This window comes from Triturus cristatus, chromosome 9, assembly GCF_964204655.1.
Source record: "Triturus cristatus chromosome 9, aTriCri1.1, whole genome shotgun sequence".
NCBI classification, from domain to species: Eukaryota; Metazoa; Chordata; class Amphibia; order Caudata; family Salamandridae; genus Triturus; species Triturus cristatus.
The window spans coordinates 932973961-932991464 of NC_140592.1; the positions used below are offsets into that span (position 1 = coordinate 932973961).

Genomic DNA, 17504 nt, shown 5'->3' on the forward strand with positions numbered 1-17504 from the left:
TAAACAGGAGGAAATGCTCATAGACCACTCATTCTGGCAGTGAATGAGTCACTGTCTGGCAATTATCCTGCTCCAGATGTGTGGTAACCTTATGCTGAAGGTTGGCTCAAGCTAACAGCTCTCTTGTGGTGCCATTGATGGTGTGCATCCATGACAGGAAATGGAATATTGTGGCACTCAGTGGCTCGCCATGGAGGGAAATGATTGGAAAATGTAATCTCCTTTATTTATTTTTTAATCCGTGTATATCTTCCCATCTGTGGAGTTTTATATTAATTCATACACATTTTAGTGGACCAAGTATTCCCAAATAGAGGAAACCACGAAGGTTGAGCCAGAGGAGCCGAGTGTTCTTGCGTAATTTCTGATGTGTTTTTTTAGATAAGTTTTGTGGGCAGAAGGGTGTACTGAGTCAGATGTTTCTCTGAAGGATTTCACCCGCTGGCACGCGTGCTATAAAATGCATTAATGAATATAGGCTTACATTTTTTGAGAGTTGATTTACTGCTTACTAGCTTGACTTCTGTTGTAGCCCCACGTGTGGCAATCGTTTCTGTGCCTGTAGTGGGCAATGGCCAGTTGACTGATGTCATCGGTAGGTGTCGTCAAGTTATTGCATGGCTGCCATGCCTTGTTGCGTTATTCGTCTACCCAAGAGGGAACACCCAGAGTTGAGGAGCACCTGAAAGAGGACCGAGCCATGAGGGCCCGTCAAACCATGATAGTAAAGCACAAAATTGAATTTAATGAAACATAACATCCAAACTAGATGAGAATCTAAATATTTTATATCAGTGGATGTAAACTCGTTATTTCCATGGAAGGATGGATTGTGTAACTGTTCAGTAGAAACCAAACAAGACTGTGAATAATTGTTAATTCTCCAATGTTCTGATCTAAGGGAAATAATTGTCTGATTACATGTTTAGTCAATATGTGGCTACCAATAACATTACTCTGCAAGGTATACCCAGTTTTCATGAGATCTGCATTTACTCTTTCAAGAGTTGACTTCATAACTTGAGTAGTGGGGTCTTACTCCAGTTGTGCATTATGTGCCCACATGCCCCTTCATATTATTTCTGGGCAGTCCTCAGGGGGAAGGCGACTTATAAAAACAACTTCTGCTCTTGTATGAACTATTTTTTTTTTTTTTTAAATAATTGCAGGGTACAGCGCTTTTCTTTGGTGACATCATTCAATGCTCTTGAATGCCGGGGTTGGTAAAAACGAATGCTGCTTACTCTTGATTCCACCTAATGCCTATTTCCCCACCCTTACTTCATGTCTCTTTAGCTAACTCTTGCAGGTTCTTATTCATTCCTGCTTTATCATCTCACTCTTCTAATTCTCTACCTCCTCTTTCTCCCTTTTCTATCTTTATATTGTTCTGAGTTAAAGTCCAATGAAAAAATAAGTGCCCGCCCCCGAACATGAGTGCCAAAGCTGAGCACCAGTAACTGCTGGCACCAATTAATCACTGCTTAGATAATACAACTTGTGCGTTAGTTATGCAAGCAGTTTCTTTCTATGGCTATCTATGAAAAAACTTGACCAGCACTTTCAGTAGTGGTGGCACTCAATTACCAGACTCCTTAATCAGCCTTGTAGAAATACGGGAATGTAGGGCAGGAAGCAACAGCTGGAGGGAGCATGCAGACATCCATACGATGGCATCGACTCTCCAGATGCCACTCGCTGTCCCCTGAAAGTGGCAGGTGTTCCTAATGGGTACATTGTAGTTGGCAATGGCATCTGTGAAGTGCAGGAACAGGTCTCTCGTTGCCTAGTGCCAACTGACAATTGAATGGGGAAGGCCATCTGCAGTTGAATATGGAGAAGACTGAGGTTTTGGTTTTTGGTGGCTCAGTGTCCCTTGGGACCAGCGCTCCTGGTCCTTCTCAGTGTGTGATCTCTCATTCCCTACAGCTCCAGCTAGAAATCCATCACCCAAGCAGTAGTATCAGCCAGGCAGGGTCATAACAATGATGTTTATTTGGGTCCTTCCAAATATTTGATTCAGCTCTTGCAGCTCATACAAAATGTCGTTGCGAGATTGCTACTTGGTTTACCGCGCATATCCTTCCCTCTGACGCCTCTGCATTGGCTACAGGGTCCCCTTGAAAGCTTGGTGCTTCTTATGCTGCCAGGCATGGTCTCGGACCACAGCTGGGTTATGCGCCTTTACGCAGGTATGCTAATATTTTTCCTGTTCCTCGTATATATTGAACTAGAGCTGAGGGCTTCTGAACTACCTCCCTTTGTCGATGTGTGCCATGAATATATATTTGATGTTTCGTAGAATGTTGTTCAGTTCTCAGGACGTTTGTTTTGTTTCAAAAACTCCTCCAGCTCTCACTTTTTAAATTTCCTGAGTGATTGGAAGTTGAACAGCGCCAATAAAGCTGTTCATTTTAGCGCGTTATATGAATGTCTTACAGACGCTTCCTCCCTGCAAGCGCGTTCCTTGTAGTAAACGCCCATGGAGAACTGGTGCTAAACAGGCACATAGCTTGGGAATTTCGTGCGGAAGAGTGGAAACCTCGAAGGCTCCTCCCCGCTGTAGCTGGCCATGCCTTGTGATGTGTGACTCACCCTGGGCCCTGTGCACGGGGTTGAGCTCTATATAAACGGTGTTTAACTTTAAGCCAGGATTCTCAGACCACGGGGCATTTTTATTTATAGCTGGTCTGCGTTATTTTCAAATTCCATCTGTTTTACCCCTCTCACTCACCACCTTCGATTGTTATCGCCGCCCCCCCCCCCCCCCCCAATGACACGTACTCAGACATGCCAACCCTCCCGATTCAGGCGGGAGACTACCAATTTGAAGGCTAGTCTCCCGCCTCCCGATTCATGCATCTAGAAACCGATGCCAGCACGTAATTGAATAATGTGCGTCTCTTCTTTCATGCGAGGAAGTGGCAACCTGAACCTGCAGCAACAAACTGGAAAGAGCGGCTGACGGTACTGTGTGTCTCTATGCGGAAGTTACAACTAGTCTGTGAGAGCAGCAGGGGAGCCCTCGTTTTGCGTTATCTTTATCAGCAGTGGGCCGTTTATACGCCTGTAAAGGAGCTGATCTTTTACAGGCGTATAAACGGCCCACTGCTGTCTGCGAAGGAAAAGACTCACCCCTTATCTCTGTTGTTTCCAGCTCCTGCACAAAAACCGGCTTCCACTTCAATAAAGATCACGCAAAATGAGGGATCCCCTGCCGCTTTCACAGTGGAAGCTTCCGCATGGAGACAGTTGACATAGAATGCTGGGGTGTTCATAGCTGCCAAGGTTGCAGATTCCTTGTGTGACATTTTTATAATCTGTGTTTTTATGAGTGACATTCAACGACTATGAGTGACACTTTCTAGCGAGCAAAATCAAGCAATGTAGAGAAGGAGAACTTGTAAATATCAGAAATTATACCCACTTGCACAACGAGAAATTCTAAGATCTTAAAACTGCATTAAAGCACCAGAAATGGAAGGGCACTGTGGGACCCAATTGCACCAAACAGGTTTGTTTCATTGCTTAATTGTACACAATTTTTACGTGGCAGCAGTTGAGTACAGCGGTGAGCTTGCGGTGGAAGAAGATCGGTACTCCTTCTATGTGCAAACTATGAGCATGCAGAACTTGATATTTATATTTTATTCGAAAACGTTTTTAAGGTGATGAAAAAAAAAACACTACCCTTTTTCAGGTCTCGCCTAGCTATTGCGTTTACGCAATCTCTATGCGAGACTCTAGTAAGAGGGGCATTTCAAAGTGCTCCCAAAAGTGGATTGCATGGTGACCACGTGCACAATCACGTGCATCGTGCCGCCATGCAATCCGTTTGGGGAAGCTCTTCAGCCCACTGGCGCGTGCACGTGTAGCCACAGCCTCTGCATCATACTTCAAAGGGTCCGCTCCCCTGCCTGGAATGAGCTCCCCCACCCCCGCCACAGCATGCCGAGAGATTGTTTCCTCATGGCGCCTCTCACAACTGTCCCTCCCCCACCACTGGGCTAGTCTCACGGACGCATTGCCATCCATCGATTTCACTTTCATGCCTGTGTTCTATTTGCCTTTCAGCACACAGCCCGCCCTCCCCCCTCCGTGTTTTCTTGCAGCTTTTCCCAGATCTGAGTCTCAAACAACCAAAATAATAAGTTTGCCCTGCACGCTTTCTGCGCTTACAAAGTTAACATATGCCGCGCTCATTCCCTTTTCATCTTTCTAAGGTCGATAACATTAGCTCCATTAATTCTGCGTCTAAGGATTTAAATAACCATATGTTTTCTTGCAACTTTGAGCACTTCACACACACAGCCCCACTGCTCACACACACAGGCATCAAGGCAGCAACAGAATGCTCTGAGCCCCACCAGTGTTTGCCACACACACATGCCTCTCGCATCTCATGTTTTCTTCCAGCTTTGGCCCGTGTTCTCTTTGCCTTTCAGCACTCAGCTTCCCCGTAACCACCATTTAACTAACATCCTGCCACACTCATTCCATTTTCATCCTCGCTTTCACTTTCATGCCCGTGTTCTCTTTGTCTTTCAGCACACAGCTTCTCCGTAGCCACCATTTAACGACCATCCTGCCACACTCATTCCACTTTCATCCTCGCTTTCACTTTCATGCCCGTGTTCTCTTTGCCTTTCAGCACACAGCTTCTCCGTAGCCACCATTTAACGACCATCCTGCCGTAAACACCATTTAACTACCATCCTTTTAGTTAAAATAAAAGAATTGCCTCTAAGGGTTTAAGGAACCATAGAAATACAAGGCAAGGCAACATACACTCCGAATGCCACTCAGAGCCACATAATTACATGCCACATAACTACAATGCACTCAATACAACAGACACTCCAAAAACCAATCAGTGCCACATAGTTACACACCACATAATTACACTGCGCTCAATGCCACATACACTTCAAATGCCACTCGGCGCCACATAATTACACACCACATAATTACACTACACTCAATGCCACATGCACTCCAAATAACACTTAGTGCCAATTAATTACAATGCAAGATACACTCGAAATAACACTCAATGCCACATAATTACACACCACTAAAATCAACATACACTCCACACAAAACCACTCGGTGCCACATAATTATATTCTACATAATTACACTCTGTCTAATCTATCTATCTAATCTATCTATCTAATCTATCTATCTAATCTGTCTTATCTATCTAATCTATCTGTCTTATCTATCTATCTTATCTATCTATCGGATTATTGCACTCTATCTATCTATCGCATCACCACAGCATCACTTAGCACCACCACAGCCTCACTCAAGGGCACCACTACATCACTATGCGCTACCACAGCATCACTCGACACCACCACAACATCACTCGACACCACCACAACATCACTCGACACCACCACAACATCACTCGACACCACCACAACATCACTCGACACCACCACAACATCACTCGACACCACCACAACATCACTCGACACCACCACAACATCACTCGACACCACCACAACATCACTCGACACCACCACATCATCACACGACACCACCACAACATCACTCGACACCACCACAACATCACTCACCGCCACCACAGTATCAATCTGTACAACCATTCAACAACAACTGGCTCTAATATGTTCTCTCAATATTTAGGCTTTATTACAAATGGCACACAAAAAATGATAATATTTAACTTCTGTTCTTGGATTTTAGGCGCAATTAAATACACTAAACATAATCTTCACAAGAGTTATTAACAAAAGTTTAAACGATTGCCATTCTAATTTACATTAACTCTTATTTAAGTATTAATTATTTGCAAAAATTAAAAGCCATTGTTATTTGTAATATCAATACATCTAAGTCGCGTAAATACAACACATATTGCATTACAAATGCTATAGGTGTCACATTTGCAACAGTTAAAACTATTGATATTGTACATGAGAAAGCTAGTAATTTCAATATTTTCAATACCAACACATAAATAAAAAATTAGTCAATTTACAATACAAAAAGCTCAAACTTTCCTAATGCGAGACCTATTGCATTGCAAATGCTTGTTAAAATGTGCATTCATCTGGTTCAAAAACGAAACGCGTACTTTTCAGGTGGCCGTAAGCAGGAGCAGCTTACCTCAGGATGTAAATTCAGGCATCCGCTTTATGTGCAGAGGGTCTGTCTGCAGCATTTCGTATTGTTGCCTATGTTTTTGGGGCATAGCTTTCACTGTCGGACTCTAACTCATGTTACTGCACCTCCTATGTGCTGACACTCCTCGACCCCAAGAACATGAGATCTCAGAGTATTTCTTCTGTCTCCAGCCTGACTGTACTGGTCCCCATCAACTATTCACCTAGAGTGAGTGGAAGCGAAGAAGGCTGCAGAGTCCCTGGTCGGTGCCAAGCTCCCTCGCCTCACTCTGCCGCCGGGGGCATTTTAGCGCACAGACACGTCACTGAGTAGAACTATACAACAGGCAGAATAAACAATCAGATGGGCTGTTATCAAACCCCGCTTTATTTAACGCCACATCCAGTAGCAGCACTAGCAGTCCTGTGACCTCACCAAGGATGGCCCACATCTAACCCCATGAAACACTGCACAGCCCCTGTACGAGTCACAGTGACGGACCTTGCAGCACAATCTACGCATAACACACAGATTAGCACAGCAGTGACTGACAGTACCACAGGGTGGTTGTGCAGTGCGGCGTGGATGGTCGGAACGTATAGTGTCAGGCAGTGGTAGGCTAGAAGCACCCTTGCAAGACCGTGGTGCTGACTGAAACAGAGTAATTTAAAGGTAGCAGGAAGAGCAGCTTTCGGAGCCGACTTCAGTGTCTTGCTTAATTCAGACACAGATGCTCCTGTCCCAGAGCCGCCCTGGAAACCTCATAGGAACCCTGATTCATTTAGAACTTGAACGCAGCGCTGCTGTATTCCAGTGTGACCGCAGTCACTACCTGCTTCACCCGGGCTTAATCGCGAAGGTGGTCAAGGCGCTAAAAATGCGTGACTAATGCATTTTAATGCGGTCATGCCGTCCACCACATTAAAATGCGTTAGTCTAACTCCTGATGCATGGTACTTGGCAGGGCTGGGTGTTCCAAGCCCCTGCGACGGGCTAGGCGTGTCTACCTAGATTCCCGCCTGAAGTGGATTACTGAACAAACAGGACAGACCAGGTTAGGGAAGAGAGAGGGAACACAAGTTAGCTTAAAGGCATTATCTGTTTAAACAAACAAAACTTCTGTTAATGCTTGCTTGTTTTGTGCACATACTCGTCGCTTCCTGCTTTTGCCTGTGCAGGGCACCTTTTGTATTCTGCCGTTCCTGAATTCATCAGAAAGCATTCCACCACACCATAGCCAAGGTAAGAAAAAAGAACATTCAGTAAAACTGAGAAATATGTGTTCCAACTCTGTTGTTGTTTGAACACTTTGTAAAACTACCAACAGTCTAAAACTCTGTTTTTGTTAGCGCCAAAACAAAATGCTGATTTTCCGCCATACTCATGATGTGGTGTTCTTGCCAGAGTTGCAGACTTAGAAATAGAGAACCTGGTTCAAGTCCTGGAGTTGTCTCATCATCCTGTGATTCCGGATAAATAATTTAATCTCTCCATCCCTATAAGCAATGAGTGGTGACATTGTGTAATGTAATTGGTGTTTTAGTAAAGCACTCCTGTACCTTCAGATCGTGTCTCCTGTATGGACCATACGCTTTCTATCAGTTCATATTCCTAAATGTCACTAAAGCTGAAACCAGTGACATAAATAACACATCTGCTGTGTGAGAACAATATTGTCTCTACTGCAATTTATTATCCAACTCTCGTCTTTACCACCCTTTTTCTGTGTTACCAGCTCACCTCCCAAGTGTACACACAGACTAGTATATTTTGTGGCACCAGATTTTCACAAAAATGTAACTCAATATACAAGTGCACTGTGCAAACAGGAGAATCTGCTCTAATGTGCACTCTCCACCTCATCTTCATCATCAGCTCATCTTCGAGGTCTACAGATTTGTACTTGAGTGCCTCAGACTATCGCAGGTATTGACTCAGATTACAACTAGTGCACTGTGTGGGCAAAAACATCTCTTTGTAATTTTTTGCCTTCTTCATTAACCCCTTGTATTTGTCACTGTCATTTCTTCTAGGTGTATTGGCTTATACGTTTTTACCCATTATGTTGACTTGTTATGCATTTATGATATAAATACATATGACTCTCTTCCTGGAAGTGAGCATGCTACATTCTAATTACAGGTGTATGTATGTCCTATTTCTATGAAGCAGAAGTTATTTCTTGGACAGGGCAAAATAAATCTCTCCCAGTTACTCCTGCGACCCATTTAGTATAACTAACGCCTGACCTGTTTCACGTTACACGTTATTCAGGTCGTTGCACACACGCATATTTCTCCTTCTTATCGAAATTGAAATATTATCATTGACCGTCAGAGGCAATTGGAACAATTAAGGACAGTCGCACAAAGCAAATGTGCGCCTTCATCAAAAGCAGTTCTGAATTACCTTCGGGTCGCGTTCCCACTCTAAACACCAACACTCTTTGAAGTGCAGAGTGACTCTGCACTTCAAAGAGTGTTAGTGTTTATAGAGTGAGAACTCAGACTGGTGCAAAAAATGTTACTCACTCTGAAGCTACAGGCCCTGCCACGAGTGATGCACCTCTGAGAAGCATACACACTGAGTGCCAGCACTGGGCCTAGCTTCAAAAACATAACAATAGAAATGTTTCTGACGCTAGGCCCTGCTGTCACACAACGTGTTTATTTTTTAGAGGTGCGTGGAACTGGCAGGGCCTAGCTTCAGAAACATTTCTATCCACATGTTGTTATATGACATCCATTTATTAATGTAATAACTGCACTTTCACAATTGCTTTAATAACCTTCTTGCTTCTCAAATTTGCTTGAAAATGCACCATTTACCCACTCTTTTTTCAAAATTTTCTCGGGGGGAGAAGCCCCCCAAACCTCCCTAAAGATGTTCGAACTCACTCGCTGCGCTCGCTCGCCATGGTGAACTACGACAAAGTTTAACCCCCACCACTTTCAAATGTCACCAGCCACCACTGCTTGTGATCCATTTTGTGTTACGCCTGACCCGTTTCGTGTTAGGCGTTATTCAGGTCTTTCCACTCACGCATATTTCTCCCTCTTCTCGAAGTTGAAATGTTGGCATGTATGTGTTCTATTTCCTCTTATACGTTTTTTATCTTCCTCTCCTCGCTCCTTTTTTCCACTCTTGCTTGTGCGCTTCCCCTTCCTCTCTTCCAATCTCCCAAACCCGAGCCCCCCCCCTACTTTTTCGTTATATCCATAACCCGGAAAAGAAGGGCGCACTAGATTTTCCCCATACAGACGTTATGTATTTCGACAAACCGTCACAACCACATGGACAAACATGCCTTCTGTACACTCTCAAAAAATGCATTTCAAGCCCCATGCCTCCGCTTTCCTTTAACTCTGGGCTCAATTAAATTTATAATACACGGAGGAATGCAATTGCACTTTTAATAAGAAAATTACTTCACTTGTAACGTCACTGTACCCTACTGCGGTAGGTGACTTGGAATGGCCTTAAAGTATGCAGGGTTCCTCCATAATTAATGTAATATTGTTTCACGCCCCTGTTCCCCACCTTATTTTTTTTAATTTTCCGTGTTTTTGGGAAAGTATGCCATGATACTTTGAAAAGGGTCATCAGTACCCGTCCCCATGCATCTCTCACAAAGGAAATTGCATCTCACACACAAGCCATTGCTCTCTCTCTCTCTCGGCCTACCAATTGAGTAATCAGTATGGATTTTGGCGCATCCAATCTTCCTTCCATGGCCGACAAATGAGTTTTGTGGGTTTGCTATTGATGCCTGGACTGTGATATCGACAATCTCCATTGTAAACCATGCTAATCATTTGACTATATCAGATATTAACCAATACATTGTCTCCTATTGTGATTGTTCCCTGCAAATGTGCTCTGTAACCGGGTGCCTAAAACCCCCGCCTGCTATCCATGTGCCATGAGTGGTCTGGCGAGTGGGGAAGGACAGAACCACACTTTGACATTTAACTGCATGTCACAGCCTCTAAATTGTGCCCTCCACTTCAGCTTGTGGCGTTGTGCTTAACCGTGTGCATTTCCTTACATACACCAGTATTTGTTGAGTCATCACCGCCTTCTCCTTATCTCATTCCTTCCAGGCACTGTTGAAGCCGGGGCCAGAGATGAAGATGCGTCTGCCGGTGGCCCTCGTGCTGCTATGCCTGGGTCTTGGCATTGGTGCTATACCACTGGAAGATATCGAGGATGGTGGCAAACACTGGGTGGTGATCGTGGCCGGATCCAATGGGTGGTACAACTACAGGCACCAGGTATGTCTTTATGCATAGGTACCCTCTGCTGTCCCTTATACGGATATTGCTGGTCACCACAGAGCTCTGTGATCATACACAGGAAGGAAGCCAAAGGCAGAGTTCCTTTATAAGGTCATGGAACTCCGGGGTGACTTGCAATATTCTTAAAATGTACGGCAGAGGGTATTTTATTTGTTAAAATGCTTGGTCACACGGTCTCCCTGCGTCCTGCTCCGCCAACAACTTAAGTCCTGGGTGTATTGCTGTTTCAACTCAGAGAGATACCATGCATGAAGGAAAAAAGCTGAATGCAGTGCGAAATTAAACACACCACAATGCAGTAATTTGTTGCAGAACAAAATTGAATCCTTTAAATGCAAGTCAGTTTAAAAAACGGCAATTCCTTCAATGTGTAGCTAAATGCAAAGAGATTCTATTTTTCTTGTAACAAACTAAAGCAAGCATAGTATGCAAATTCATTTTTTTTTCTCATAAATACCTCCTTTCTGTTCATCGCTGTTCTTTTATGAAAACCTATCCAAATAATCAAAAGCCAGTTTTGCTTGCTGTGTGTTCCTTTTACCTTCGCCGCTGGCTCTCGCAACAGGTATCATGAGACCACATCTTGCAGTTGAGCAGCTACATAGTTTCGTTATTACAGGTGACTAGAGGCCTCTCAAGTCGCCTGTAATAAGGAAATTAGTGATGTGCTTTTATACTGGGATTGCGGCCTCCCCATTGTTATCTATGAGATAAAGCACCACCTACGGTACATTATTAGGCTATTGCAAGCCACAGAGGAGTTATAGAGACCTTTTAATAAAGAGAGACCAAAGGCCGAGTTTCTTTATGAGGAAGATAATGGAACTCCTAGATAACATGCCGTATCTTATTAACGCATGGCAGAGGGTATTTTATTCCTTATTATGAATAATCACATCTTCACCCTTCCCACAAACCTCTTAAATTCTTGTTGTCTTACTCTCTCATTTCAAAGAGATAGTATGGGTGCAGACATGAAAAATAAAAGTGGAATCGGTATTGCAAAAAGAAAGACATAAAAAAAGCAGTTAGAAATTTGTTGCCAAAAGAAATCAGAATCAGTTCAAGGTAAAACACGCAAAAGGTGATGAGTGGAGGGCTTCCCTTAAGTCTTAGCACTGGCAATCGCTCGGGATAGCTTTCCAATCCATCAATCTTTTGCCCACCATGCAACCTAAGTTTGGACCCAGCCATATACAAATCAGTCTTGACTCTGCTCCCATATGAACAATTGGGCCCGAACTGCTAGGCCAGGTCCTCCCTGAAATGGAACACGAACAAGCCAAGACCGATTACACACTAATTTGGAATCTTTCAATCTGATGTAGGGTAGTTCCAGTGGCACAGTAAGCACATGAGCCATGTCAGGACATTTCCTTGGCCGAACTAAGGTGGCAGGATGGGCAAAAAAACTGATGGGTTGTGATGCTACCCCACAAGATTGCCAATGGTTAGTCTTAATGCAAGCATTCCTCCCTTCACCTTTAGTGTGTTCAATATAATTTTAGATAGGTTAAAAACATAAATGCTGTAGCTCAGAATATATAGAAACATGCAGAGAGAACAATCGTTTCTGTAGTGCCTTATAGCTTGCAGAAAGTAAACACCTCGCCATAAATGTCCCATTTTTACTTATTGTGTATTTTAGAAAAACAGATCAGAAGAATAAAAAGTGAGCTCTCGTGTCTGTTGTTTAAACTGCAGCTTTAATTATGCTTTGTGACCTTCCTTTCTCTTTGGCTGCATGCTCTGGCAGCCAGCATTCTGTATGTCACAATTAACTGTAATCATTTATTACAGTGTGGCAGCTACATTAATTTCTTGTATTACATGGGATTCGTTAATCTCTCTATCAATACATATCTCTAATCTAGACAAGATGGCGGAGGGGACGTGATTTGGCACAGCTCCGGAGCTTGGAACTGCCGGAAGGTGGTTAAACCGATAAGAGGAGCCGGAAAAACGTTATGTGCCGCTTTGTGAAGGTGGCGTGAGGTAGAGGTAGCCTGGCGCGAACCTTCGTTGCGGCGCTCTGCTGTTTTTGCCGATTTGGTGTGGCGCTGCCTGAGGCATCGCAGTGCCTCAGAAGCAAGATGGCACTGTAGCCGCCCCTCTAACGTGATCCCGGCACGGCAGAGCCCCGCGACGGCAGCACAGGTGGTGGTGAGAGCGGCTAGTGAATCCTGACGGAGGGCGATCGTGTGAGCGAGCCCCCCACGATCCCAGAAGGCGCCAGGTGTTGGAGCTGTGCAAAGTGGGGCTGCGGCTGGAGTTTAACGAGGCAGCGGAGGACGGCGGTGTCCTGCGCCGGAATATATCGAAGAGCTGTCCCCGGGCATCGCCACAAGAAAAGTGTGTGTACTGCCATGAGGTGAGTGTGCAGAAGCAGAGACTGGCCAGCGTTCCTGACTGAAGTAACGCGGTGAGTGAGACGCGCCCGATCCTTCTTTACTAACGGCCTGGATTAGCTGAAGGCAGGGGGCGCGTCTCTAATGAGGTGTTATCCTCGCAAGCAGTAGCGGAGCTGTTTTCCTTCCTGTGGGAGCTTGGATCACTTGTTTAAAATCATTGGGAGCATTAGCGGAGCTGATCTCCTTCCTGCGGGTGCTTGGACAAATTGTTTATAATTACTGGGAGCATTGTGGGGCATGCACGCAAGCGGAACATGGTCAATAACAGTGCTTGACTGCGATATAGCTGCAGTGCCAATCAGTGAGTGCCAGAGTTCATGCTGGTACGACAGTGCACACAGCTACTGGTTTAACACTAGCAAACTTTCATATTGGGCTTGCTGGAGGCAAATTATTCCTCTGCTTCTCAGCCTATTTGTTTGAAATCGCAGCAACAGCTCAGACCTCAAGGGACGTCCTCGTTTAGCGTCACAAGCAACCGAGTGGGATACTAGAGGTCCCCCGCCTGATCCTATTATGGCATCCGTCCCTCCCCATGGCAGCTATAACGCAGAATTACTCTCCTCTTCGGGAGGCAAGTGGACACTGACTCCGGCCTCAAGCTGCCCCATTGCACAACAAACACCCCCCCACCCCCTCCCTCGAGTGAAAGACTAAAATGGGAACCGGCTGTTTCTAATTCCAAGGTCAGAATCCCGTGCCTGACCCCAATATGGCTGCTACAGTGTTCCCTACCACGTCCTGCTACTCCTCTGAGAAAAAAAAAGATTTTTACCAGACCTCGAACACATCCCCATCCAGCCTACCCTTCAGGATACCGAATCTGTGAACCTACCTCTGACCGTGGAGACCTAGCTTTTTGGCCGATGCCCGGTGGAGCTACTTGATAGCTATAGAGGAGATGTGCTGTGGACTGCCCCTTCGGCCGTCACCTACCCAGCCGGACATTGGGCAGACCTTACTTCGTCTCTCCTTCGTACTCTCCCTCCTACTCCTTTACTCCACCCACTTTCTCCTTTATGCTCCATTTATCCCTCCTCTTTGCTCTCCAAATGTTTTCTCATTGAGACCTTGCCGCTTGACTGATGCCCGGTGGAGCTACCTGATAGCTAAAGAGGAGATGGGCTGTGGACTTCGCCCTCGGCCGTCACCTACCCAGCCGGACTTTTGGCAGACTCTCCTTCATCTCTCCATCCATCCTATCTCCACCCTTTCTCCCTCCTACACCTTTACCCCACCCCCTTACCCTTAGCTCCATTTATTTAATCTTCCGACACTCTTGAAATGTTTTCTTGTAACTGATGAAACTTGTAACTGATGTCATTTTGTGGAACCTTATGTAAAGTACTCTGAAACCTCTGGGTCTAGCCAGTGCTATATAAAACTCAAATAAACAATTTCTCTATGATCGGCAACAAAGAAAAGACTTCAGACTGTTATAAGTTATTACAGTCGATTCTGACATCACAGTGCCTGCTACCAGAGCCATCAACCGAGGTGAAAGCCAGGTCACGGCGCATAATTGAAACGACTGTTTAAGACAACAAAAACAAACGTTGCTATTCTTTCTTTGCTCTATTTTAATAGCTTACAATGACAAGCGGAGAGAATATGTTTATTTTTTGCACTCCTTAGATAGAGGAAGGCTAGAATCTTTCTGCATGTTTCTACACATGCATTTTTTTTAACTGATTGTATTGAACTGTTTCTGATATCTATTTTCATCAAAGATCTAACAGGTTTTTGATGTGTTTACTTTTACAATAGAGGTTTTGGTTTCATGTTTGCAATCATGCTCACTCTTTCGTATGAACGAACTATGCACCAAAGGTTTTAAGTGGTTTGTGGGAAAGGTGAAATGACCATGTATTGCATGGGATAAAGTGCCCCCTTGAGCACATTATACGGATATTGCAAGTCACCTTGGGGTTCCATAACTTTATAAAAGAACTCCGCCTTCGGCGTCGTTCCTCTATATGGTTATGAAACTCCTCGGTGACTTGCAATATTCTTATGAAATGCGGCAGGGGGTACTTTGTCCCTTATATTATAGAAGACGTCACAATGTGACTGCACTTAGGAAATGAAAGATATACCTTTATACAGGCATTACAGGCTCCCGTGTAGTACACTAGCTTACAACCCTGGTGATTTTCAATATTGAACTACCACTCATTGAGGGAGAGGTGGTGTGCCAGACGGTGTGCCAGGCGGTGTGCCATTGTTGCTACCACCCCCCTCCCGAGACCCATGATGTAGTTAGTGACATCACATAATAAACTTGGTTCCTCTCAACACGAGGGATACCAGATCTATTGATATTTTTAATTTTTCACATCCATAACCCCTGGTTAGGGTGGGCCTTAGCGCGCCCATACCGCTGAAGTTTACACCTTCCTTACGGTCCAGACGAATGCCTGTTTAATTACAACACATAGGCAGAAACATGTCGACCACTTCCTAGTGGACTCTGCTGAACAACCTATTCAGCCTTAATGTCCTACACTTTGTTTTTAACCGTGTCAGATTGGCTTCTAATATCATTTATTCTTTTACACAATCGTGACATTTTTAACGATCACTTTTCACCATTCACTGAACACGAACTACCAGCTCCGCAGTAATTCTGACATTGTAGCACACCAGGGTGGCATTCGGCCTCTCCTGGTGGGGCCCGATGATGAAGCATGTCACCAACTAGGTTTGTGAGTGAGGGCTTTATTAAGAACCTAGTTGGATTCTCCTGTTGTGCTCCACCTTTATAATAAAGGCACACTAATTGAAACCACATGGCAGCGGTGCGCGTAACAGACACCAGTAGGCCATGGGCGGAGCAATGCACCCGCCTTTGTCCAATTGCGTGCTGTCTTGGATAAAAAGACGCACGCAAAGGCCAATAGCGTGGCCCAAAAGGAAAAGCATATGCACGAGCGTGTGCGATTCCTAGGGCTGTTTTCAAACCCCCTACAAGAGGTCTCTCGCTGCGCGAGCAGTGTTGCGCACTGCAAAGCTAGGCGCGAGACCTAAAAGAGGACGGAGGAAATGAAAAGTGTCTTAACTCGGTCCACCAACGTGTTCAATCATGCAGAGTGGATTGATTTCAAAATTCTATTTGTGAAAACCAAAGAGGATGATTTGTCTTGGTTCAGAGTGACAGCAGATCAGTGAATGTCTCCACTCTTGCAACTAGGAGAGGGCAAATTAAGTGTGTTGTCCGTGTCTCTGTTGTAACAGTGACAAGTGACCGGCTGAAATATAGCAATAGCTACAGCCCTGTGGGAGTAGTTGCTTGGTTGCAGCAGCAAGACCTATTGGCTACCCAGTATGTGAAATTGGTTGAGGAACAATATAGTGCAGACACAGGTACTGGAGTTAAAGTATATATGCAAATTTGCTGTGCAATTGAAGGGAGCTGGCAGAACCTTACAGCTGGTCCACCAAGTAACAGATGGGGAATGACGTCAGCTCAGTACCCTCAGGAAGTCAACAGGTATTATTAAACCGCCAGCACCTAGAGACGAGTTGTAGTACAGCCCAGGTTAAAATAACTTCTGAAGCTCTGGGTAACCAGTATGCTTTCCATTAAAATGTCTTTTTCATACCTCTGAAAGGTTGACTCCTTGATTTTACCCACTGAGACTGGCCTGTCCCTCCTGAGGTCTAGATCAGGACACTGACGGCCATGCTGCAGCTAGGGGAGAGTGGACGAAATAAGAAGAGCTGGATCTGAAAAGACCCTGTTGCCTGAGAAAAACAGAACAGGCAAATGAGTTAAAATGCACACATTTTGATTGGGGAGAGAGTAAGCAGCAACAACAAGTGCAGCACAAGACATTTCGATGTTTACCCATAGGCTGACTTTTTTAGGTTTTTTTTAAATCTGAAAGTGTCTCCTGTTTATGTCACTGATTTGAATAGGTGGAAATCCCCTTGTAACAGCTGCTAAAAACCAGCTGCAACTGGAGGTGATTATCACTGAGCACGATCTCCTTATGTATGTCAGTGCCTGGCTACCAAGGGGCAAAGTGCCTTCTGGCAAATTATCATTTTTTTAATGGCTCACCTAATACCGAGGTCAAGTTATTTCCAAGGGCATCCCGTTATCGTAGATTAAGGGACTGATCTATAAAGAGTAGTGAGCATTTGCCACTGTTAACAGTCAGATATTCCTCTTCCTCCACAAATGGATGTTTCATGGATTGTGGCAGTAATCCTGTGTTGTTGCAACTATGCAGTTAGTTAAGCAGGTTTGTGTTGTGCCGGAGAAGCCAGAGATGGCTGCTGAGTTTTTGCCCTTGGTTGGAATTTATTGTCATATAATTGTTTTTAGTACTTGTATAGTGCGAACGAGACCCTGAGCGAAGGGTGACGTAACACTTTACAGCAGGGTGTAATAGTACAAAGTACAAGAAAAATAAACAAATTACTATGTTAGCAGGTTTAACCCCTTCCCTGCTCATGACGGAACCACTCCGTCATGAGCCACGGGCGCCGTGTGCTCATGACGGAGCGGTTCCGTCATGCTGCGGCCGTTGGCGGCCGCTCCGCCCACGCGGCACTGATTCCCCGCCTGTGCGGGCGATCAATGCAAGTGGGCGGAGTCGTGACGGAACCACTCCGTCATGAGCACAGCGCGCCCGTGGCTCATGACGGAGTGGTT

At 44.8% G+C, this 17504-nt stretch overlaps 1 protein-coding gene across 6 annotated transcripts in view; it reads left to right on the top strand.

Moving 5' to 3' along the window:
• The window catches only part of LGMN (legumain), a 135411-nt gene that overhangs the window by 36171 nt on the left and 81736 nt on the right, over positions 1-17504 (top strand). For 5 of the 6 annotated variants that reach the window (XM_085626495.1, XM_085626496.1, XM_085626497.1 and 2 more), the window contains one exon: positions 10239-10409. In XM_085626495.1, the coding sequence (XP_085482621.1) occupies positions 10239-10409 (171 nt within the window). Of the gene's footprint in view, positions 1-7870; positions 8062-10238; positions 10410-17504 lie in introns of all 6 variants that reach the window. The other variant, XM_085626498.1, reaches the window with a different exon arrangement.